The sequence below is a fragment of the Ixodes scapularis genome, unplaced genomic scaffold, assembly GCF_016920785.2.
Source record: "Ixodes scapularis isolate PalLabHiFi unplaced genomic scaffold, ASM1692078v2 PGA_scaffold0__279_contigs__length_252992795, whole genome shotgun sequence".
In the NCBI taxonomy this organism is placed as follows: Eukaryota; Metazoa; Arthropoda; class Arachnida; order Ixodida; family Ixodidae; genus Ixodes; species Ixodes scapularis.
In genome coordinates this window covers 139974702-140000814 of record NW_024609835.1, presented here as the reverse complement: position 1 = coordinate 140000814, position 26113 = coordinate 139974702, and the positions used below count along the sequence as shown (strand labels likewise).

General features: G+C 45.8%; 2 protein-coding genes across 2 annotated transcripts in view; both read left to right on the top strand.

The window, feature by feature from the left end:
• The first annotated feature begins 4868 nt into the window (after positions 1–4868).
• LOC8051983 (serine hydroxymethyltransferase, mitochondrial) overlaps positions 4869–26113 on the top strand; it is a 50253-nt gene continuing 29008 nt past the window's right edge. Inside the window, exons 1-3 of the mRNA XM_029985513.4 lie at positions 4869–5197; positions 23133–23285; positions 24394–24473. Of these exons, the coding sequence (XP_029841373.3) occupies positions 5144–5197; positions 23133–23285; positions 24394–24473 (287 nt within the window). The 5' untranslated portion in view covers positions 4869–5143. The remainder of the gene's footprint in view (positions 5198–23132; positions 23286–24393; positions 24474–26113) is intronic.
• On the top strand, positions 5261–7469 carry LOC8051161 (lysosomal acid glucosylceramidase). The gene has a single exon (XM_040220525.3). The coding sequence runs from the start codon at positions 5659–5661 to the stop codon at positions 7378–7380; it is 1722 nt and encodes a 573-aa protein (XP_040076459.2). The 5' UTR covers positions 5261–5658; the 3' UTR covers positions 7381–7469.

Genomic DNA, 26113 nt, shown 5'->3' with positions numbered 1-26113 from the left:
GGACCCGATCTCAGCAATTCGTGTCGATCTAGGGAAAGCTAGAGAACAACCCGCCATTAACACCAAAATTGCTGAGAAAGCTAGATGCTCGATCTGAAGGGGGCCTCACGCACTCACCGCCCTCACCGCCCTCACGGTCCTCACCGCCCTCACGCCACTCACCGCCCTCACGCCCCTCACCGCCCTTCCGCCCCTCACACCCCTCACGCCCCTCACGCACTCATGGCCCTCATACCCCTTACCGCCCTCACGGCCCTCATGGCCCTCACGGCCCTCACGGCCCTCACCGCCCTCACGGCACTCACGGCCCTCACGGCCCTCACCGCCCTCACAGCCCTCACGGCCCTTACCGCCCTCACAGCCCTCACGGCCCTCACTCATGAATTTTCCTGGTTCAGAAACTCACTCACCCTCACTTCACCTGTGAAGATGAGGGTGAGTGAGGGTGAGTGAGGGCCCTCATGAGTGTGGTTTGCGGAGGTATGCATACAAGTGGCATGATGTCGCGAGTAGCGATCCTGGCGGTGTCCCAGCAGCGGTGACAAACGCCTCTTCTGCTGCAGGTAGCCCTCCAGTCTCACAGTCCTCGGAAGCTCCAGCAGCCAGTATTTGAGGCGCCGTGATAACAGCAACACTCGCGTTCGCTCGTGCTTTTCGCCAGCCTTTCTATCTTCAACCGCCAGGTTCGCGACATCCAACAGCATGACAAGCGTGACACTCCAGCTTCTGTGACGTATTTTTTTGCCACCAGCATAGAATGCTAAACACACCAGTCAGAGACGCGCTCCAAACATCATAGTTTCGGTATCTCAGTATCTTCACGAATTTAATTTGCCAGAGAATAGACCGGACCAGAATTTAGTTGTCTGAATCTTAACAACGGCTCTCGCCTATTTTTGATGACGGACAAGATCCCTTGTTTGGAATTGGTGCTGATTGCCAACTAAGGCTAATATTACAAAAATTAGTGGGTGGATTTTTGGTAATTAAGTTAAACATAGTAAAGGTTATCCGCACTGACACCGTAATAAAAAGATAGTTCTACTTATTATTGTTTTTCTTCTTTCGTTCGCAGTTTTGGGGTATTCTCTATGGCCATTGCTGGATCGCGCTTCCCCGCTCCGTGAATGCAGCCACTGGACGGCTATCTTAATTCGGACACGGAAAACCGACCTTTTGGAGCGTTGCGGAGGCTGGGTGGCAGCGTGCTAAAGACACGTTTTCTACTCGTTCAGCGTCATTCGCCGAAGACTTTTTTTTAAAACCTTGCGGTAACGGTAAAAATTACCTTTGAGAACACGTGAAAAGTGTTTACGGAAGCTCAGCACCGCTGGGAAAAGCACAAGTCGTCGAACGGAAGTTTCGTCAGTCTCGCGGCGTGATCAAAGCTTCCTTTGCACGCCAAAGTGCTGCGTCTCTGTGACTTCGCACGCTTGGATACTTATCAAGATTCGACGCCGTGACAAAGTTTTGAAGGTGTACGTGTCGCACGTACAAATCTTCTGGATCGTCCAGTATGGTTCCGGCGAGTTGCTATCAATAAAGGGGGGAAAAATCAGTGGTTGCCATTATGCACGATTAACCATTCGAGTAGATTTACGATAGGTTTTCGAACGCAGAAGTATGAGATGGTAGCAAAGCGCAAAAAATACACAGACACAGGGTTACCAGGTTGGGCTATTAATAGCCAAATTGGGTTAGTTTCTACTCCATTTGACGTCGAAATTGGGTGGTTGGCTCTATGCGGCTATTTTGGGCTATTTCAAATCCTAACGCGGCAATCTTTTTTTTTTTTTTTTTTTTTTTTTTTTTTTAAGGGTGTTGTGCGAAAGACATTTTAGCATAGAGGACACACAGCGACAGTCCACCCTTTCTGAATTGCCGCTTTCGGGAATTTTCTGTGTGAAGATGCGTGGGCGTGACGATAGATCCTATTAGCAGTGATGTGATTGCTGCGCCAAGGGGCTAGCCCTACTACATCCTGCTACATTTTGCCAAAATATGGGTAATCTGCGCCAAACCTGTGCCAAAAGATAATTTCGGTCGCCTTTCAAAACCGAAACTAAACTGACTACCGTAATCGAGCATGCGTGGGTTATGTGGCGCAAGCGGACGCCCGACACAAAGTACCCTGCATCAATTGTCCATCCGGTCTTGCATGGTTTTTCCGTCGTCTCGCGTTCTCGTTATTTTGTAAATCTCGTCTCGCTTTTTTTTTTTTTTTTTTTTTGCATTTTTAACAATAGACGTGGGTGTGTGCGGACGCTCTGACGCTAGCATGCCGGGTACCTGCCATGTCGTCATGTTGTGAAACGAAACCACGTTTTCGCGCGGCAGGAGTTACTTTGTGAGCTGAAGCACTCGCTCCAGAAAGCAACGGCCGTGGGAAGACTATTTTTGGTCCCTGCCTTTCAGTCACTGTGGTCGCGCGACGTCGCATCTTGCCGTACCCCCGCATCGCTGCAGATATGGCGCATTCTGAAATGAAACTAAGTACCGCCGCATGTTCATCAACATTCCTTTTCTTGTTTTAATCATACGTTACTAAAAAAATCCTTTTTTAACTCGAAGACTGTTGTGTCGAAGTATTTATTACCTAGGTTTCTCTCGGCGGGCTTTCTTTTGAGAGGTATCCCGGTATGGTGAAAACTCTGCCGCAAAAGAAAGTTTGTGAAGGGAAGTGAGCTAAAGCAAAGAAGGCAATGTCTGCACGCTGAACCCGCACAGCACGCTTCTTAGTCTCGAGTTCAGTCGTTGCGCAAAGCGCTCCAATAACTTTGTGATCCTGGCTCGTGATGTCTTGCATCGATGCGCTCAGGTTCTTTTTTTTTTTTTGTGTGTGTGTTTAGCTTGTACCTTGTTCTGCCGGCCTGGCAAACACGCGCCGCTGGACTGTTTTTTCTCGTATGCTGAACAGATACATTTTACATACAATTTTGGGAATAAGTTGGCCTCGCGCGACGAAGCACGCGCAACTGCAAGCCTGCCGAAGTTGCCCTCACGTGCATGTGAACATGATTGCAGACAGAGGCGCCAGCCGGGACGCAATCCATGTTTTATGTTTGCTTACTTTTGACAAACATCTGGCTCGCCGGGAACTAGTAAAACGGTGGCAAGCGGTTTATCGGAATTGCTAGCTCGCGCTGCAGAACCCAGGGATCCTGGGTTCGAGCCCCACCCCTGCCCGTTTCGATCTGGATGAGCATCGTACCGGCGTGCGGTCGTGTATCACTACTGCGTGGTGCACGTTAAAGACCCCAGGCTAGCGGCTGTACCGCACTGGCTAAATTGCTCATCTACAGCTGGGAGACTCGTCGCCCCTGTGAGGCAGACCAAGTTCTAGGCTGTATAAACACACACACAACCCAATTTTTTTTTTTTCGGAATTGCTGGGCAGTGCCTACAGCACTGTACACCTGTGGGATGTCTCAGCAGTAAAAAGTAAAAACACAAGCAGCGAGTTCCGCCCCAACACGTCACATCAGAACACAACACAAAGTGACCTTTGTTTTTACAGCACTTAAAACAAATATTTTTATTTTTCTAAGAATATCTGCTCCAAAAGCCACGTTTGCTGCTCCAAAACACTGTTTTGGTTGCTCCAAAAGTCACTTTTGCTGCTCCAAAACACTGCTTTGGCTGCTCCAAAGGCCACATTTGCTGCTCCAAAACACTGTTTTGGCTGCTCCGAAAGGTGCTCCAAAATGGCTCAGGCCAATCACATCACTGTATTAGCTTCAGTGAGCTACAGTGACAGCTAGATTCAGCTCCGAAGACATCGCTTTTGTATTCATATTAGATTATCGTATGCTCGCAAGGTCTTTCTCCTTCCCTACTGGCGTCTCTTATTTTCTCAAGTTTCCCACCATCCTCCTACAGAAGGCACCTCTTCCGGGAGAAAAGGACATTAAAGGCAACTCGAGACATCCAGCAGAACTTGATGTTGTCCGGCAACGCGTGCTGTACCGCGCATATAACAAAGGAGGCTTTTCCGCGAAACGTGGAAGTTTATTAAAGCAAAATAAGCCATGACGAACGAAAACAGATTTAGAACAATGAGTAGTTCGAACAAGACCAAGTTTGAAGCGCAGGGGCAGCCATGTTTCCGCTATTATCCGAGCTTGCCATCGCGCTCCTGACTCTGCTTATGTCGAATGCCGCCATGGAGAGTATTCAGTCACGTGTCCCTGACAAAGTAACAGGACGTCTCTTTCCACTCTTCAAAACGTCCCTGACCGTGTGGAAGCAATTTCTGCAAACCGTAATCGGTGCAAATTACGATGCGTGTAACATATGCATTTAGGGCACCTAGACTAGACTTACAGCGATCGAGTTGACTTATACAAACACATTTTTGATGTCTAACTGAGAGGAGTAAGCAATTTGGATTTTCAATATATAAAGCCCAAAAGCAAGGTGAGTAAAAGGAGCTGGTGGAGCCACCTCAGAAAACACCGCGTCGTCACTGTCAAAGAAAAACTTCGACGCGGTTAACATTATCGCCCTTTCAAAATTTAAATTCAAATCCTTACTTTCTCTCCACTTGTTGCTGGTTCGAGTGCTTTCTCCGTGATCGAAAGAGATCGTCTGCTATTTTCCGCCATCGCTGCTATGCTTCCTTTTGCCGTAGCGCAAGACGAAGCCAATCCGAGTAGTATCCAGGTTATCCCGGCAGTCGCGGATCGTTTACTCGCGATAGAAGACAGGATAAGATTTGAAGCATATCCATAGAGATCAGTGGGTATTCTCAACAGCGTCCAAATCACCGCGATCCTTGCCCTAAACAAGGCGTAACCCAAATCAAACCAAACCAACCAAAACCAAATCAAAACTGTTTATTGGAGTTGAATCCAGAACGAATCCAGAGTAAATCCACATGGCTCATTCTCGTTCTATCAGTCTCGTCTGTCGGCCTGTCGGCGATGTCGACTGATCGCCGTAATCGCTACCCAGTGCGAGTCCAGAGATTACGACGCGCCGAAGAGGAGGATTCGGCCAACTCGGCGTTCAAGTGAAACTAACAAGCACCCAAGGGCGCGCGATAAAGGGGTCCCAGATGACGCCACTTTTCAAAGCAGTCGTAGCACGGTGACGTGCAACTTCTGGTACTCGGCGCACGCTCAAAAATACATTTTCTGCAAGAATGTCACTGCCGTGGAAAACGTTCAGCGGACTTTCGGCGACGTATGTTTTCAGGGTAAGTCACCTTGCACCAGCAGCGATCCTTTTTTTTAGTCGCCGTTTTCGTCAAGCTGTGGAGATGGGGCGCTTGTTTTGGTATAGTTTCGGCGACCTTTTATAGGTCGTTCCGTTAGCTGGCATTTACGTAGTCTACCTGCGTCTAGCTTGTGAAACGGACCATCGTATAAGGTGTCAACCGTAGACGCGGAAATGCACTGTGCTGATCAATCCTAATAGTAAATCGACTTCGAGAGGCAAAGCGGCCGGCCAAGCCGCTGGGCGCTTCGCGTTCTTGTGCATACTGCATAGATTGCGCGATATACGTTTCTGGCGCGCTGAAACACGATTTGGAGATGCGTCCGATCAATCGGAAATTCAGTTTCGCTTCACGCGGTCGCATACCGCATTTGGCCGAGCGAACAGGATCTCGGCTGCTGGGCACATACGGACCGTGCTGAATTAAAGCATGAGGACGCGATGAACCCGAACGCGCACCGCCAATGTCCCCGGAAGATATGCTCTCGATTGAGATTCTGGAAAATCGGGTCGGAAGGTCGTCGCAGCGGTGGCCGCTTTTGGAGATCGAACGCGTCATTGAATATCTCCAGTTATCGTTCGACGATGGCCCGAGTTGTCGCGGCGCTCTTGCTGTGTGTGTTAGGCCAGCGCATCGAAAGCGTCTGCATCCACAGGAACTTCGGAAAAGGCAGCACGGTTTGCGTCTGCGACAGCGTGCAGTGCGACATGCTGGGGCGGATACCGAAGCTTGCCGCCGGCGTCGCAGCTGTCTATGAAAGCAGCAAGGATGGATCGAGGTTTCTGTCAACGACCATTGAGTTTGTGCCGCACGATAGCAACCGTACTGCGCTCTCCTCAACGACATCGAGGAGTCACAGCGTTATCAAGATTAAGCAAGAAAACAAGTTCCAACACATATTCGGATTTGGTGGTTCTTTTACGGATTCCGCTGGTATCAACATCCTCAGCCTGCGCGAACCTCTACGAGGTAAGCTTCTCGAGTCGTATTTTTCCGAGGAAGGTCTCGATTACAACATGGGAAGAGTGCCCATTGCAAGCTCCGACTTCTCCACTCGTGTGTATTCCTACGCCGACGTTGCAAATGACTTCAAACTTCTCAAATTCAGCCTTGCCCCCGAGGACATGAGGCTCAAGATCCCACTGATTCAGGAAGCGCAAAAGCTAAAGACGACCGACCAGCTGTGGCTCATCGCCAGCCCCTGGAGTGCCCCAGCTTGGATGAAGACGAACAGTGCCATGAGTGGTCGAGGAACTTTACGGGGCCAGCCGAATGGCATCTACTACAAGACCTGGGCACAATACTTGGTCAAGTTCCTCAATGCCTACCGCGACCGCAACGTCACCTTCTGGGGCATCACAGCTCAGAATGAGCCATCGTCTGGTTTCATTCCATTCTACTCTTTCCAGACAATGGGCTTCAGTGCCAGCTCCCAGCGAGACTTCGTAAAATTTGATCTCGGCCCTGCTCTCGAGAGGGCGGACTATGGACCCAACAAACTCAAGCTGATGATCCTGGACGACCAGAGGATCTTTCTGCCAAACTTTGCCAATGTTGTGCTGCAGGACCCCGAAGCCTCCAAGTATGTGGCGGGCATTGCCTTCCACTGGTACTGGAATCACATGAAGGGACCTCAAGCCTTGGACGAGACCCACGCTTCACACCCTGACAAGTTTCTCCTGGCAACGGAAGCATGCGAAGGTGCTACGTCGCTCTTGAGGAACAGGGTCATTCTTGGGAGTTGGAGCCGGGCTGCCAGCTATGCATACGACATTATTCACGACATGCGCCACTGGACGACGGGCTGGATCGATTGGAACCTGGCGCTGAACACAAGAGGGGGTCCCAACTGGGCACGCAATTTTGTTGATTCCCCGATCATTGTGAACGCCACGGCCGGAGAGTTCTACAAGCAGCCCATGTATTATGCCCTTGCCCACTTCACCAAATTTGTGTCCCGTGGCTCGAAGCGGGTGGACTGCGGCTCCCAGCGGCGACTGGAAACTCTGGCTTTTGTCAGACCGGACAATGCGACGGTCTTGGTGGTGATGAACAGGCGTTCTATCGAACGGTCTTTCACTGTGGTTGATTCACAGCTTGGAAGCTTGAACTTCAGTATTCCTGGTCATGCGATTCAAACTTACATTTGGTGGTCACAATAGTGACTGCTTGTCCACCGAGAAGATTTCCACTTCTAAATTGTTTATTCGGACTCTACAATAAATATTCTAGCTAAGAGACAGTGTGCCTATCCTTGTGGTTTGTTTGATGGCCAAGAAGAATCTGTTCTATTGGCTTGGTTCCTGGTAGAGCTAAGATACAGTGTGCCTATTTTTGTGGTTTGTTTAGTGGCCAAGAAGATTCTGTTCCGTTTGCATGGTTCCTGGTAGATGCTTTGTGCATTCTATGGCTAGCTCAAATTTGCATAATCACTGCATAGTGGCCGCTCCAGCTAAATTCTCCACGGCTTACTTTTTCAATTATATGCTTCGGACATCAGCTGCTACCAATGTTTTCTGCATCCACCAATAGGTGGCTTTCAAAACTGTTCTTGCCACCTGGTACTATCAACTTTTTTTTTTATTGTTTTAGTTTTGCATTTATGGCTTTTAGTCATCAGCAGCTGCTGAATTTTTTTGCCAAAGTTCGGAAGTATCTAGATTTTTAAGTGTTCAATATTTCCGCTTTTTTGTCAGTTAAAGACTGACCTGCACATTTCTTTTTTATTTTTTCCACAGGGTTTGTGAATATTTATTTCATTTTGTAGTCTCTTTAGTACAAACATTGGGGAGCAAGGTATTCCACAATGGGCACAAAAGTGATGTTGCAGTGACTTAGTGGAGAGCCCTTGTATTTTGCTTCCTTCAGGAAGTTAATAGAACTCTGTTCCATGCATTAAATCAAAGTTGTACATCAGCCTTTAATGAAAATTGAGACCAATGAAAGGAGTTGAGTTTGATAGCTAAAAATTGAATAAATCTGCAGGCTGAATTGTTGGGGTGTTACTCGTAAAGGAAATTGATGAAGAATCCTCATTGTCCATTTGCTTTGACATTGTTTACTCCATTGCCTTGGAATTCCAGGATTATGCTGTCAAACATGCTACACAGAGGTTAGAAAGATTCTGCAGGAAATTTATAAGACATACTTAATTTGTTAATATATATATATATATATATATATATTTTTTTTTTTTATGACATGCATTTATTGTTATATTTTAAGGGCACCTTTTTCCAGAGATTGTATCGTTCATCCCGTTTTTCTGGCCAAATATCTATAGCATAAAAATCCCAAATCATCGCCCACCCCCTGATTCTTGTCGGTCACTAGGCGGTGTCCGACCAGAATCGCATCAACCAAGCTCGCGATATTGGTTACCATGACATGCGAGTTCGTGGCGGGCTCCTGCTTGCTTATCACGCCATAAAAGGCAAATCTATAGCGTCCACTATCCGCAACACCGGTTCCCGTGACATGCAAGTTCATAGAGAGTTCCTGCGTACTTATCGCACAGTGAAAGCGAATCTGCTGAATCCACGATCTGCGGTATCATTTCCCGTTACACGGGAGTTTTTAGGTAGTTTATTGCGCCGTGGAAAGTGAATATGCTGCATTTGTGATCTGCGGTTTCAGTTCAGGAGCTTGCAAACGGAAGTTTGCAAGTTCCCAAACTCAAACCGCAAACTTGCAAACTTGCTAGGTTTATCGCACCGTGCAACGCTAATCTGTGTGTTCGCGATCTGCGGTATCAATTCCCGAGTCAGCGAGTACCTGGTGCTTATCGATCGTTTTTTTTTTTTTTTATATATAAACTGGTGCTGTCTCATTCCCAAAGATCGCTCATCGGACATTTTTTTACCATTTATTTCTTCAAAATAGGTTGGCATCCTTATGGGATTTTAGGGTAGTTTACTTCTGCTACAGGTCATCTGTTGTAGCAAAAGTAAAACTTGAACAGCATAGTTGCTTCAGGTGTTGTAAATCGCAAAAGGTTAGAAGTTGGACTCTTCATGGCTGTTTGGCCGCTCTGTGTACAAATCATAGGAATATTTTCTTTCTAATTTGCATCTGGCAAAATTTTTAGCAGTGGTGTTATTCTGCTGTAGCATTCAAATTCCAGGCCCAGCACTTACCAAACAATGTTTAGCGAAATTTCGGAGCATCGGTCAAACTTCACGAAGCGCCCTGTCTCCTTCAATGCCCACGAACGCCACCAGATACTGTAACCAAATAATGCCACCAGATACTGTAACCAAATAATGTAATTTCGAAGCAGTTTAAACCGCTCAACTACTTCGAAGTTATCGTAAAAATAGTAGTTTTTGTTAATTTCAGATAATGTAGGTAACCGTAATATTAGTTTCGACAATGTTTTTGGCAAGTAGTTAGCAGTAACGCAGTTAGATTACTTTAGAAATAGTTTGCATCCTCTGCTTGTCAAAATATGAGTCGCTCTAATCTAATTTGGTTGGGATCCCCTCTTCATGTAATAAGGTCTAGACTGGACTAGTAGGTATATGTAATGTTTTTATGTGATATCTATACAGTTTAAGCAGCGCAAAAGAAAAACACGAACGGAGGGGAAGAAACAAGCAACACAGAACATGCACTGACTTGCAACTGAGAGTTCACTGTTACTTGAAACAGACAAAAAAATAAGACAAGAGCTATAGAAACACAATATGATACGCATGCAACACACCATCACTCAATCGCATCTGTGCATGTCCCCCATCGTGCAAGAGGAAAAATTGTATCTTTTTTAGACGAGGTCACTGACTTGAGTGTGCTTGTCCTGCTTCTCAAGTTCTCTGGCCTTTCATGCACCTGACAATTTAGGTAGCTTATGACTTCTTTTTCAAAAAAATGTGTTCCTACATGATATCTTTACATCAAATTAATTTGTGAAAGTTTTACATTTTCTAATGTAAAATGTACAGGGTGCCGCAGTATCAGCTGGCCCAGCGGTATTCAGACCGGGGTGGCTAAAAAGCAGGGTTAAGAAGGAAAATCAAGATGATTTAAATCTCAATTTAAATATTGATTTAAATCGTGATTTATGTCAGACCAGTTTCACTATGATGGTTTCTTGAGCTATCTATTATCTCGAGTCCAATATATGAGCCGCATTCAAATATCGTCGCTGGGTGGTACTGCGAAACTGTTCCTGCAAAAATATTTTCAAAACTAGTTCTTATTTACTCTGTCTATTATTTAACGCTTTCTATCCGAATTTGTTTCTTACTGAAATGAAGGAATGATCAAGCAAGAAAGAGGCTGAACGTGATTGAAGGGCAGTGCTTTTCCGAGCAAATTGAAGCATTGAGCTTTCTACATTCCACTTTGTCTGTTATGTCACGTCCTGTTCCAAGCAAATCAGAATACCAAAGAAAATGCAAAGAAAACTTTTTAGCTTACAAAAGAAATCAAGCTGTTTTTGTTCTGGTCTGAATGGAGGGGGGGCGGGGGGGGGGGGGGGGGGGGTGGTGTCAACAAAAAGCACATTAAACTTAAATTTACAGAATTTCTTTCTTCCACATTGTTATCAGTGATCAGAGGGATTGATCAATCTTGCAATCTGCCTTGTTTAAAAATAGATGTAGTAATAAAGAGTCACTATTTTCAAGTTACAGTGATTTAAATAAAATTATTCTGATTTAAATAAAATAAATCTGATTTATTTAATTTTCAATGCAGATTGTTGGGCCAGTTGGTACTGGGAATTCGACGTCATGATGGCGCTTAAGACAAGGACAAAAGGGAGGCTAGACAACACGGAGCGCTACATCAACTGTTTATTTTTGAAAAAATGGGGGGAGACATATATACTCACACCGCTTCACCTCAGCCAATCCCGGGCCTCACCGTCGCTGGCAAAAACGCTATCTCTTTGTCTAACAGGTCAATGGCGGCAACGCTGACACATTGTGCTCCAGACTGTTTTATCAAGTCTGCTTCTATTATTTCCCTGATCGTCTTATCCTTGTGTCTGGCTAGAATCGCGCACGTGTTGAACAAGGGCCTGCTTCCACAATCGTGACAACGTTAAAAAAAAAGTTTTGGCACTTACCCTGCTGCATTCTGCTACATTTCACCAAAATGTGAGGAATATGTGCCAACATTGCTTCAAATGCTCATTTCGCTCTACTAATGCAGAAACTAATTGTTTGGGTGTCTCTACGCTGCAGGATTGTTATGGTAAGCTCGCGCGAATTTTCAGAACTATGGGGGGGTTGCTTAGAATAAACTGTGATGTTATAAGATCTTCGCATCAAACATGACTTTCTGAAGTTCGGAGAACATTTCTCATTTTTGGAGGCCTGTTAGGGTGATTCAACTAGTAGCTCCGTTGAGTGTTCTTGTCACCGTGCATTGGTGCACTGCTGAGATGTAGACATAGCTATTCTGTGCTAGTCATAAATACTCGTCCAGGGTGGAATGATGCACATTGTACTATAACCGTGCATCGTGCAGCTAAACAAAAAAATTTTTTTATGGATATTGATTGACAACATATACATAGGGTCCTTTATTTTTGGGCAAAACCCGATATTTCCCAATATTTACACACCAAGCATGATTCTTAAAAATCGGGTCACACCCGATTTTTCCCCAAAATTAGAAATTGAATTTCACCATTTACCAAATTACTCCATTCTGAAACATTTTCTAGGAAGCAATAGGGTGGGTAGGAGCACACGTGCTAGCTCCAGACCTCGGAAACGAACCTAGATTTTGTTGGCTTCAGTGAACTGCAGCGACATAGATTGATTCCCAAAATGTCGCTTTTATGCTTATTGCGAAGTATCTTTTGCCAGTCTTTTATTTCCAGTTCAACCAGGGCAAAAAAAAAACTCTTTTTTTCTTTCTTTTTTTTTTAAAGCAACAGCAGATATTTTGTTTCTGTTGAACGGAAGTGATATTGTTGTGCACTGTAAATTGTATGCATTAGCTGTGATATTAAAAGAACTTTCTCTCAATTCAAAAATATGTGCAAAAACCAGATAGGACTAGGATGAATACAGAGGTGCTGTGCATGCAGAAGATTATGTAAGTAAAAGGAATTATGAAAACTCGAATAGCCCAAGTGAGCTCTTATACTATGTTCCAATGATCTTGTGTACTTTATGGCTTGATTGTTAAAAATATATCCCATATATTGAGAAAGGTTAGTAGTCTTTATTGTTAATTGTACTTCTATCTTTTTAAATATAACCCAAGAAACCCAAAATCAAAACTAATTTTATTGAAAAACAAGTTTTTCCCGATTATCAACTTAAAACAAAATGCCCTTGATTTTCTTTTATATATATATATATATATATATATATATATTTAAAACCAGGAACGAAGAAATGTTCATAACTGCTTGTGGATGCAGTCAATATGGTTTAAATTAACATTAGCAAGTTCAGCTGTAATTTTTAAGGCACATTTATTCTCCACATGCTGACTTTGCCCCCCTTATAAATTTTCTGCATGTAAAATGTAATTGATATCCAGCTTTGCAATTTCCCCGCTGGGGGCACCTGTGAAAGCAGGTGTTTGGTGAGTGGCGTCGCCACAGACCCTGAGCCATGCGGGTTCGCCCGCCCACGTCTGGCTGTGCGTGGCTTTCCCGTGTCTTGGGAAAAGGGCATCCTGGTGGTTGAGCCGAGCCCGGGGTAGGTTTAGACCCTTCGGGGCGCCCCCCAGGTGAGGCAATACACCACTTCGGCCCCCGCTTCTCATAGACGGGAGTCCTGGTATGGCCTGGCCAGGATGATTGTCTAGTCGCCACTCCTTAAACTATACCCTCCCTTCTTTCACTTTTATCTTTCCTGTTTCTTTTACTTCTCTCTCATTTCTCTTACTTCTTTTTCCCTCCCCTATGGGGGCAAGGGATAACCATGGGTGGTGATGGGTTTCTGTCTTGAACCACACTTGGGTATAGTTTCCCGGCAGCTCTGTTAGACTAACGTCTCCAGCCAAGCCCTTCTTGTTATGGTGCGTTACCTAACCCCTTGTTGGGCTCGGTGGTGCACCGCAGATTCCGAACACTCTTTGCCCTCCTATGGCGCCCCTCTCTTCCAAACCCCGTTCGGGGCAAGCCGTTAAGAGGCGCTGTCCTGAACACAAAACTATTGAAAAAGAACCTGAGGTAGAAAACTTTACAAAGTTTTTCGTTGTTCGTTCCCTCGATGAACAGAAACCCGTGTCAAAGCTATCACCAGTTGTTGTAGCCAAAGTACTTGAACACCTTGTTGGGTTTTCCTACAAGGCTAAAAAACTCCACTCAGGAGACCTCCTAGTTGAAATAAATAACAAAAAGCAAAGTGAAGCGCTGCTCAAGCTGAACACCATACTTGATGTGGAAGTGTCGGTAAGCCCTCATCGCACGCTTAACACCATCCGTGGAGTCCTCTCTGAGGACGACTTTTTGCACATGAGTGAGGGAGAACTCCTCGAGGGACTCTAAGGTGCCGGCGTCGTCGCCATGAAACGGATTATGTTCAGAAAAGATGGTGAAGAAATCCCTTCAAAATACGTCACCCTTACGTTTGAGCGGGATACACTACCACAAACAATCAAGTCTGAAGACCTCAACTGCCACATCCGCTCTTATGTCCCCAACCCCCAGCGGTGCTTCCATTGCCAGCATTTTGGTCACGGAACACGCAGCTGTCAAGGGAAGGAGACTTGTGCAAAGTGTGGCAGTCAAGACCATACCTCGGCAAACCTCACTCATGAGGGCCGTCACTCACCCTCACTCACCCTCATCTTCACAGGTGAGGTGAGGGTGAGTGAGTTTCTGAATCAGGAAAATTCATGAGTGTGAGGGTGAGTGAGGGCCTTGAGGCAGTAAGGGCCGTGAGGGCGGTGAGGGCCATGAGGGCGGTGAGGGCCGTGTGGGCCGTGTGGGCCATGAGGGCGGTGAGGGCGGTAAGGGTATGAGGGCCATGAGTGCGTGAGGGGCGTGAGGGCGGTGAGTGGTGTGAGGGCCATGAGTGCGTGAGGGCAGTGAGTGGCATGAGAGGCGTGAGGGCCGTGAGGGCGGTGAGTGCATGAGGTGTGTGACGGCCATGAGTGCGTGAGGGCGGTGAGTGCGTGAGGCCCCCTTCAGATCGAACATCTTTCTCAGCAATTTCGGTGTTAATGGTGGGTTGTTCTTTAGCTTTCCCTAGGTCGACACGAATTGCTGAGATCGGGTCCGGCTCGAAATAAGCAAGCAACTCGGAGCAATTCGAATACGTTTGAAGCGGCTGCATCCAATCAGGGACGCAAAATTTTCACGTGATACCTCGTGCCGGTGATGATGACACCGAAAGACTTGGTTCTGGTTTGAAATCGATCGTTTTTTTGAAAATAAACTGATTCAGAAGGGTGCATTAGTATTCTTAACGAGATTTAAATGCATAAAAACACGTTTATAATGCGTAATTGTGTCTAAATAGTGCAAGAAAAATCAAATTTTGTGATGACGATGGCAAATTGCAGCAATTGGTTGCTGCGTGTGATCGCGGGCGGCCCGTGTTGCTGGTGTTGCGACGTAAAGTTTCTGGGCGAAATTGCCCCATGTGAAGCTGGCCTGAATGGCGGGAGGGCCATCAGTGCGTGAGGGGCGTGAGGGATGTGAGGGCCGCAAGGGCGGTGAGGGGCGTAAGGGCGGTGAGTGGCGTGAGGGCGGTGAGTGACGTGAGGGCGGTGAGTGGCGTGAGGGCGGTGAGTGGCGTGAAGGCGGTGAGTGGCGTGACGGCGGTGAGGGCGGTGAGGGCAGTGAGGGCCGTGTGGGCGGTGAGGGCGGTGAGTGGCGTGAGGGCTATGAGTGCGTGAGAGCCGTGAGGGCTGTGAGGGCGGTGAGTGGCGTGAGGGCGGTGAGTGGCGTGAGGGCCATGAGTGAGTGAGGGCGGTGAGTGCGTGAGGGCCGTGAGGTTCAGTGAGGGTGAGTGAAGGCCTGAAGGTGAGTGTGACTGTGAGGGTGAGGGTGAGTGAGGGGATGAAGGTGAGTGTAGCTGTGAGGGTGAGGGTGAGTGAGGGGCTTAGGTGAGTGTGGCTGTGAGGGTGAGGGTGAGTGAGGGCGACCTAAAATGCCGACCTCTGGTCAAGACCACATCTCTGACAATTGCAAGAACGTGGCCCACTGCACTACTTGCGGTGGACCACACCCTACTTACTATCATGGCTGTCCCATATGGAAGCAAGAAAAAGAAATCATTGCCATCAAAGCCAAAGAAAATCTCAGCTATAGCGAAGCAAAGAAAAGGTATTCCTTTATGTTGAAGGGATCATACGCTGACGTGGCACGCAGGGGTCTTGCGCCGCGCTCGGAGTCGAGGGCTACCCAGGTCTCGCCTGAGGTTCTGGAGGCAGCCCTCAAGGCCCCAAACCCCCAGCTAGGGCAGCAGTGCCCCCTCCTCCTGGAGGGAGTGCACAGGCTGCTTCGCTGGTTCTAGACAGGCCGGCAACTGCCGTACCTGTCCGCATGTTGCGGTCCTCTTCTGGTGAGAAAGGGACAAACTCTCGCCCAACCTCCTTAGAGAGGGCCTCCTCTTCCAAAGAGCGGCACAACCCTCGTGCTGCTCCCCCGATACCCAAGGGGCCGGAGGGGCAGAGTTCAAAGCAGTGTTGCGGAGTTGCCACTCCGGAGTTGGAATGATTCCGGAATCATCCCGCATTTTTGCGACCCCGGAATGGAATGGGGAATGGAATGGGCCAGGTTCTTTATATTTTATTTATTTATTTATTTTTTACGTTCAACTATACCCAGTCAGTCAGGGAGTCGGTTCTTCAGAAATAAAATGAGAGGGAAACTGCGAACCCGCGTAAGGCCCTAGCAGACTTATGCGCAAAAGAAAAAAATGCAATACAAAAAACAAGCGTCAAAGCAAAGAACAGAGGGGGGCGGGGGGGGGGGGGGGGGGGGGCAGCGGTGGCGCCTTTCATCAGTGAAGTTCAACACTTATCCGAATGCATCTGCGCCTGTAATATTGCACGGCTGGTACGTCATCGCTTGACGTGAACGTGACCTGCTGCTGTGGTGATCCGATACACAGGAAAAAGGCCAGACGTGGCCTCGCTGTGCGAACCCAGACTTCGTACACTTTTGACTCGTCTCGAGCACACTGTTTCTCGAAGAGCTCGCACCTGTGCCAGCCATCTCAGGTCGCAATTCACGAGGTCTCTGTTTGAATGATGCTAGGCGAAACTTGAAGACTGCCATTCATGCGTTGGAGGCGGAGAGTCGGCAGGAAGGACCGTCACAACAGGGATGACACCGTATCGATTTTTCAACCGAAACAGGAGATAATACATGTGCTTCAGGATGCTTCAGGTGGTCCACTTTTCTCGAAAATTCCAAATGCAACTGCCTGCATGGTCTTCAACGAGGTCAGCTACAACGAAAGTATGTATTGCCCTTCCATACAGCAGCGTGGGTAAAGTTTCATGTTCAAGGCAACACTTACAGATTCAAGAATACTAGTTCATCCCACCGTGACGTCATGTGATCAGTGGTGACAGGGGCACCCTAATTGGACAGGGAAGTGGTGATGTTTTGATGGAATTTATTTTAGAGGTCGAAGTCTTTTCGCATCACTGGTCAGTCAGACAGGATGCCAGGGAAGGGACCGCGGTCAATCCTTGATGGAACGTTTTTTAAGCCCATTTACGACTCTTCGTCTGGAATCACTACCTTCAAGGCGAAGTGCCAAGCCTGCGGAAAAGTAATTTCGGGTCCAAAAAAAAAAAAATAAACTTCCACTTCAAACTTAAACCCTCATCTCAGTTGGCATCTCAAAGAAATTTGAAAAATGTATTGTATTATCAGTATTTATATTTCTGCCCTCCCTTAAGTGTATTGTATTTGTATTTTCAAAGACTTTTTGCCTCTTTTTAAAATGTATTTCCGATACGTATCACGATACATTTTTATAGATATATTTGAGACTTGAGTATCAATATCTTAGCAACTATTTTCATCTATCCCAGTATTTGTATTTCCAAATACATTTCTCAATATTTCTGCCCAACCCTGCAACGTAATGCAGCTGTCAGGTGACACTTCTAACGTTTAGGAATTGGAGGAATGGAATGGAGCGACTCAGCCATTCCAGGAGTGGGAATGGGCCCAGTGTCCCCATTCCTAGGAGTTGAAAGGAATGGAATTATCGAAAACTCCAATTCCCCGGAATGGAATTGGAATGGAATGGGGGTGCCCATTCCGCAACACTGGTTCAAAGACACTCTGCCCAGCACCTCCGCTGCGTCTTCGGCTGGTTGTGGCCGGGGCATGCCGCGGTCTTTTATCTAATATTGATGATATTAATTATTTTATGGATAATCTCCGGCCTATTGCCCTCGCTTTACAAGAAACTCATCTCCAAGCTTGTCATACACAGATTTTAAGTTGTCATCAAGTTTTTCGTTAAGGTTGTTTTAATTCCACTTCCGGGGGCGTGGCAGTGATTGTGCAGAGTGAGGTTGCCTGTTTTGAGATCCCACTCTGCACCCCACTGGAAGCCGTAGCGGTATGTCTTCTTTTAGACCGCCTTACAACGGTAGTTTCTATTTATTTGCCTCCGAATGTTCCCCTGCATCTCTCTGATCTCCAGGGACTCGTGGGACAACTCCCTCAACCCTTTTTAATTTTAGGTGATTTTAATGCCCATCATCCTATGTGGGGCAGTACTCGTCTCGATTCTCGAGGCAGAGTAGTTGAGCGGTTTTTACTATCATCTAAAATATATCTTTTTAATAGGAGGGAGCCTACATTCTTTAGTTCAGCTCACAATTCATTTACATCTATTGATTTATCTATTGCATCACCTTCATTACTGCCTTGTTTTTCTTGGCAGGTTCTTAATAACCCTTTTGGGAGTGACCACTTTCCTATTACTTTAGAGAGCGACATTTGTCTTCCCACTCTGTTAAAACGAATGCCTCGGTGGAAGTTCGACAAAGCCGATTGCTCTCTTTTTAAGTTAAGCTCCACGCTGGATACATCCATGTTTTCCTCCATGACTGCGGATGAAGCCACATTGTATGTGACAGGGCAGATAATAAACGCTGCTCAGCAGTCAATTCCCCAAACTACCGGTAATCTGCCTCGTAAGTGGAAACCTTGGTGGAATAAGGAGTGTGCCATTAACGCGCAAGGAGCAAAATAAGGCATGGGGCCAGTTCAGGCGGTATCCCACCTCAAGAAACCTGGTAAAAAAACGAAAAGCTAAAGCCCGGTGGACCCATGAACAATCGAAACGGAAAACCTGGATAAAATATGTGTTGTCTCTGAGCAGCTTTGTAACTGCTAAGGAGGTCTGGGGTAGATTCAAGAGCATCAAAGGGGACTACAGGGGTTTCAAGACTCCCGTTTTCAGTCCTCCATCTGTATCACTGAAAGGTACCGCTAACATCTTTGGGAAGTACTTCTAATCACTGAGATTCCTTCAAGTTGTTTAAGCGACGTGCAGAGCAACATGATATAGTTGCAACGGGATCAAACACTGCATCTTATAATCAGCCTTTCACACAGTACGAGCTAAAGATTGCCCTTGATATAAAAAAAGCTCTCTGCTCCTGGACCCGATGGACCGCATTACGAAATGCTGCGTAATCTCTCTCCACAATCTCTCGAGTCCCTTCTTAATTTCTTCAGTTCATTGTGGAAAAGGGCTAGTTTTCCAGCAGCTTGGAAACAGGTGCAGATTATCCCTCTCCTGAAGCCGGGTAAGGATCCATCTCTGCTCTCTAGTTATCATCCGATTGCTTTAACCAGCTGCCTTGGGAAAACATAAAAGGCTGATAAACAGGCGGCTGATGTATGTTTTAGAAAAGGAAAGCATTTTGGATAACAATCAGTGCGGGTTCCGCCGAGGACGATCGACCTGGGATCATTTGGTGCGCTTAGAAACGGCCATACGTGAAGCATTCGCGAATAGGCAGGATTGTGTATCAGTCTTTTTTGACTTAGAAAAGGCCTACGATACAGCATGGAGATATGCCATCCTCCAAGACCTTTATGGCTATGGAATTCGCGACCATATGCTGCAGTGCATAAGATTTTTTGACAGACAGGACGTTTCAGGTTAGATTAGGAACTGTTTTGTCGGATCCATTCGTTCAGGAAAACGGGGTTCCCCAGGGAGGTATCCTGAGTGTTACACTTTTTGTTATCAAAATGAATTCTCTCGCTCAGGTTTTGCCACCGTCCATTATGTACTCGCTTTATATTGACGATATCCAAATCTCAGCATCGTCGTGCAGTCTCTCGAGCTGCGAGCGCCAGCTACATCTTGCCGTAAATACCGTAAAATCCTGAGAGATGCCCCACCACCAAAAGGTAACCCACCCCAATTCTTGGCTTGATTTGCTATTTTCTTTTAAACACTGAGAGCTAGCCCACTCCTAGTAATTGTAGTGTTGGGATCAATGATGACCTTGGCGTAAATGTCCATTTAGCTATGGCGGGATATAAGCGAACATTGCTGACTGGGAAGTTCAGAAATCTTTGCTTCATTGTCCCTTGCCGAGATAACAAGCTTGACAAAGACATGATCTAAAATTTTTTTTTTTTTCCACTTTTCTTGATTGTACATTGAAAGTTGGCCCACTCCTTATTTTCACCCAATTTTCTCTCAATTTTAGGTGGACTATCTCTCTGGATTTTATGGTAAGCTTGCTAAGTGGGCGGACGAAAATGGTTTTAAGTTTTTTCCCGAGAAAAGAGTCTGTGTCCCATTTTCTTTACGCCGTGGTCTATCACTAGATTCATCCTTGAAACTGCAAAGAACCTGCATCCCTGTCAGGAAAGAGCACAAGTTCTTAGGTGTTACCTTTGACAAAAAGCTCAATTTTATTTCTCACCTCAAGTCACTCAAAGAAAAATGTCTCAAAACTGTGAATATTTTGAAAGTCTTAGTCCATAAAACTTGGGGATCTGACAGAAAATGCCTTTTACGTCTTATACTATACTCTTGTTCGATCCCGTCTCGACTATGGGGCTCCAGTTTACGGTTCTGCACAACCGTCTGCACTCAAGTTGTTGGATCCAGTCCATCACCTTGGACTGCGACTCACAACAAGTACTTTTCGGACGTCTTCCGTCCTCAGCCTGTATGCTGAAACAACTGAGATGTCACTGGAGAAAAGACGCCAACATTTCAGCTTAACTTATTACTACAAGATACTTGCTAACCGTAATCATCCGACCTACCATTCCCAACAAAAATCTAGATTTTGCCGCCTCTTTGAGAATAAGCCAAGCATCGTAAGGCCCTTGAGTTTCCGAATGGAGCAGTTTTGTTCCTCACTTTATCTTTGTTTGGACGAAGTTAATCTTTTGCAGAATGCAGACTGTATTGCCACCTGGGACAAGTGTCATTTGCTTGTGACTGGGCTCTCATAAGGTGTAATATACATAGCGTCCCTGCCCTTATCATCCAACATTTGATAAGGCGAGGCTTTGCTAAAAAGATTGAAAAATAAAAATGCCTCAATCGGTACCGCCTCGAGGGCACAGCCGATTTAAAGCCAATTCAAATAAAAATGAATTTTATCGTGTGATCAAATGGGAATTTTCAGAAAAAGTCAATTGGAGTTAAGTGGGGATAAATGAAACCAACCATTGTAACAGCCAGTGGAACGGCCCGGGAAAACCAACCGGTACTAAAAGTACTCACGTGCTCGACTCGCTGTGCAGCTCTGCTACTAAGACACGAGTGCGTCTCACAGCGAGTCCGACGGTCACTGAATGGCAACCATGAACCGCACAGCCCCGTCGCAGTGATCACTTTTATATCCCTCGGCTCCCCTGGAGACCACACCCGCAATCCTGCGGGGGCACCTCCCTACTTGGGAAGATACGAGAGGCACCACCTTTATGACAGCCTTCCCCTTGTATGGATGCCTTGTCTCGGATCACCACGCAGCGTCACATGTCCCGCGTCTTACGTCGCGATCCTCGTCAGCCACTCCATTGCCTACTCCCCACATGTCAACACGCTTCACGTCACACTTCCATCCCTTTTCAGTTCAGGTCGTCACATGTCATGCGTCGACACATGTCATGTCAACACACTTCACGTCACACTTCCATCCCTTTACAGTTCAGGTCGTCGCACGTCATGCGTCCACACATTTGGGTCGCTTACGTAATGCGAGCTGACGCGTCCACACGCCCCACGCCACGCGTCACACGCCGCGCTCCCCGCCTCAGGGGCTCCGTCCTCCAGCGGGGAAAGCTAGGGTTTCCAGGCCCTTTTTGTCCCCCCCCGTCCACATAAGGAACCCCAGTGCTAGGGTTCCCCACCCCAGGTGGGGGGGTTTTCGCCAGAGCCTCCGTTGCAGCAATGAAGCTGGCAGGGTGCACCATGAGCAGGTGGAGGTTGACTTCCCGCACGGCGGCAACACACGCGGGCTTGCCCCTCCAACAGTAATTTTCTGAGCTTGAGAAGAAGTATGAGAATTACACTCATTTTTACACCGATGGCGCCAAGACGTCGTCATTTGTTGTCAGCGCCGTGCATTCTGATTGTATTATTAAAGTGAAGCGCCTAAATGCTCTCTCCAGCATTTTTACAGCTGAAGTTTATGCAATATCTAAGGCCATAGATTATATTCTCCGGGCTAAAATAAAACAGGCTCTCCTATTTGTAGACTCTCGAAGTGCTGTTACCGCAATATGCTCTTTGAGAGTTTCTAAGAATACACTGGTGCAGCAACTTCAAACAAAGCTTAATAAAGCTGTACATGGAGGCCTTGATATAAAATTTTGTTGGGTGCCCAGTCATATGGGAATAAAAAAATAATGAAGAAGCAGACAGACTCGCTACATCCTCAGGTAATCTTCCCTCATCTTATGCCTGTTTGCCACACCAAGACATTAAACCTCTAACAAAGTCATTCCTTCTTCGTTTATGGCAGTCTGAATGGAACACGGTGTGCAACAATAAACTTCATATTGCAAAGCCGGTTCTTCGGCTCTGGGATAGCTCTTCTCACAAGAACTGATTCCATGAAGTATTATTGTGTCGTCTTCGGATCGGTCATTCTTACATAACGCACAAATATCTTCTTAGTGGAGAGGACCCACCGGTGTGTGAGCATTGTGGAGATACGCTTACCGTTATGCATATCTTGTGACTCTGTTCAGCTTTGGACAAGGAACGTCACACTCACTTTTCTGAATTGTTTCACTTCCAAATCCCATTCCATCCTGCTCCTTTGCTGGTAGAATATCCCCTCATCCCATCCGACCGTGTGTGGTCTTTTATTACTAGTGCAGGTTTTATTAATAAGATCTAGCCCTACCAAGGTAATTATTAATATTCTGTAGCACATTGACAATAACAGCTGGTTTTTTAAAATTTGTTTGGCGCAGTAGGGCCTCCGTAGCTGTTGTGCCATAAAGCCCCCATACAACAACAACAACAACTATGCAATTTAATTAAATGATTCAAAGTTGATGCTAATGATGTGGCTACACTGAAGGCAAGAATGTGCTGTATCTTATTTGGACAGGCCAACACATGAATCTTTACATAGTTTCTGCAGTAGAATTGGTAAGAATCAAGAATTTGTTTGTGCTTTAAAAATATTCTTTGCTGCTTCAAAATTAACTTTTGGCTGCTCCAGAAGGTGCTCCAAAAGTACTCGAACAAATCACATCACTGGCTATGCCACTGACCAGTGGCATAGCCAGAAGAACTTTTTTCAGGATGGGTTGAGACGATAAAGACCTCAGTGACTTTTGGAGGGGGGTTTCATGCATGCATATATTCTAAGATTGGCCGTACTTCGGGGGATGGGTGTCTTCAGGTTCATGCGCCCCCATCCTGACTGCGCCCTTTGTGCTGTCTCCCTTCACAAGTTCCAACCCACAAGTGAACTCTAATCCCAAGCAGCTTTCAATACTCGCTGTCGATTTACATTCCAGCGAATCCTGGGCAAGAGGAACCTGCTGTTCCCAAGGTTTTGCAGCTCCTGGATCGGCCAGGAGGTGCTGGAGAAAGAGGACCCCGAGATATGGGAGCTGGTGAAGGAGGAGAAAAGGCGCCAGGTCACTGGGCTGGAGCTAATCGCATCCGAGGTACGAGTTTCCTGAGCTTTACTCGCCATTTCCTTTGCTCTTTCTTGTCATGTGGCTCGGGTAGATGCCCTCAACTTTTTGAATTTGGGTTTTGCTTCCATGAGTATGGTTGTAATTAGCGCTGAAGTAAGAAGACAGGTTGAAAATCTAATGTGATGCATAAGCTCTGTCTCAAGATTTATATATTCCTGGCATCTTTCTTTCTTTTTTTCTTTTTTTTATGCATGTCACAGAGATGATTAGGCAAACAGTACAAACCAGAAACTAGAAACTTGCTTCTGGATTGTGCAACTGAATACTGCTTGTTTACGGTGATTGGCACACTATTAAAAACCATATTATACCACTTGTCATCTCAGTAAAGTTCTAAGGTTGCTTTTCTTTTTTTTATTTCACTTCCTCAAATAGTCAAATGGGGAGCATTCTTTTGCCCTTTTTTTTTTTGTTTAGACGTTCCTTAGAAAGCAAAACAAATGCATGCTGAATGAGGAACATCAAACTTTTCTTTGCAGTGTGTTCCTGCACAGTTACAGTTTATAAACCTGTCTTCCATAGATTAATTTTTTGTCATTTTTTTTTTTTTTGGATTTTGCGTGTACCTTCATTTCACATGTTTCTTTTAATTAGTGATTGTGACTAGTGTACGGCTGCTTCAAAATATATGTGACATTAAAAACTGGAACATGTGTGTAAAAAATCAGCTGTAAATTGCACGAAATTTAGAACATGCAAAAATTGTTCCACGCTATTTTAAAAAGAGTTGTGGTATTTACTGCACATAAGTCACAAATATGGTTACATTAAAACCATATTTGTGGATCCTGTACGATAGCTGCCCACACATTTTTGTTTTGTAAAAATGGTGTGGATTGTCTCATGTAGGTGATTTTCGGTTAATTTCTTTTTGCGTGTGTTCCAGTCTTCAGGCTTCTGTTTAAGTAGTTGCCACTCAATCTCTTATCATCACGATTTTGAACTGCTTAGCGCAAGCATTCAGTGTGCCTTTCCTATCTTGTGTCTGTACTATATATTTATCAAATGTTAGGCTTTAATAAATCTAATTTGTTCATGTACCAATTCTCATGTTGTTTTTTTCTTTAATGTTCAGAACTTCGCCAGTCGTTCTGTCCTCGAGGCATTGGGATCATGTCTAAATAACAAATACTCTGAAGGATATCCTGGTCAAAGGTAAGTCAGCCATTTTGTTGTTAGAGTTACTGAAAATAATTGGGCTTTTACCTTCCGCACTGGAATAATGATGGGGAGCATCGGATGGTGCTGTGGCATTATGCGAGACCTGTCGGTTCCTATTAGCTGGATTTTAAACAGACAGGTGTGACTAGTCCCTCAAAGGGGAAAAAATAGCAAACCACATAGATCTCTTGAATCAGTCGATTGAGCTAGTTAAGGGAACAGGGTAGGCCCTATTCTTCCCATGTGTTTCAGCCTATGTATGTGACCCTTTTTCTCAGGATCTGCTAGGGTTAGAGGATTCATGTTGGTATTATTGTATTTAGCTTTCTGTGTTCTCTTTAGTGAACTAGATTTATTGTTATATATATTTTAGTTCTTTTTTGCTTTTGTTTTTACTGGACCCTTCTAATTTTAATGCCAAAATAGGCAATAAACAGCTTGTCAAACAAAATTGCCTTGATTAATTTCCACAATTCTAGTTCAGTAGACTCCCCCTTGTGTTGTCTTGTTAGTGGAAAAAAATGATACTTCTAGTTTTTATGGTTTCGGAGAAAAAGGGTCAAACGTCGCAAAAAAATTATGTTTTGAGATAATCGACTTTGAAGTGAAAAAAGGCACTTTATAATAAACTTGCACTCTAGAAATGCATGCTGATGTATCCGTTCGGTAGCCACCAGCCAGGTTGTCACCTCCATAGTCAATATTTAGTTTCTTTGTTTGCTGTCTTGCGTTTTGGGCCTCTTTTGTGACGAGCTGTGTAGCCCTGTCTGCCAAGTAAAGTCGTCGCCGGTCAACGTCCCACAACCACTGCACCATGAATCATCCTGGTAAAACGCCAAGTAGAGGCTCGAAGTTGTCCGTTTTGACGTCTCTCTAATCAGTGTGTCCACCAGCACTTTTCACAGTTCAGAAAGTAGGTGCAGGCGACGCCAGCTCTTAGTGCTGCTTTTTTAACCAGCTGCAAGTCCCCACCACACACTTTGCACACCCAGCTTCGGCGACGGTACAGGACAGAAGGTCGTTGCCAATCAGTGCACAGTTGCAGTCACTAACACTTGCCTTGAGCTCTTCAAAGCGTGCTGCCGAGTGCGACAGCTTCGAAGAAGACGCACACGTGGTAGTCGCTGCGTCAGGCATCAGAATGCGTTGCGGGGACTCGGCGGCATAAGAAATTGACCTATGTCGACTACTCTGGAAGCAATGCTTTTAAAATATCTTCTTCGTCTTCGTCATTTTTAACATTCCAAACCTAGTGTTAAAGTAAACAATAAATTACCTTGCCCGTGGAAGCATGCCGAAGCAGAAGCAAAAGTATGCGCGTCGCGACTGACACCGGCAGTGTCTGAGGATTTATGGGGCTAAAAATTAAAAGCTAGACAGCTTTTTGCTGTTGCTGGACGAGCAATAAACATTCCGCTAAACCTAGTGAAAATCTGCGTTTTTTTTTTACGGTTCTTTTACAACATAGGAGAGATACAGATCGTGCATAGGTGTAAAAGGGGGCGTGGTCGGTCACCACCTAGGTTTCGGAAAAGGTCATTTTTCCTGTAGATAAATCGCGCACGCTCAAATTACACAGTCAGCATTGTTCAGGAACGACTGGGAAATCCAAATCCCTAAAAAACAAAAACTCA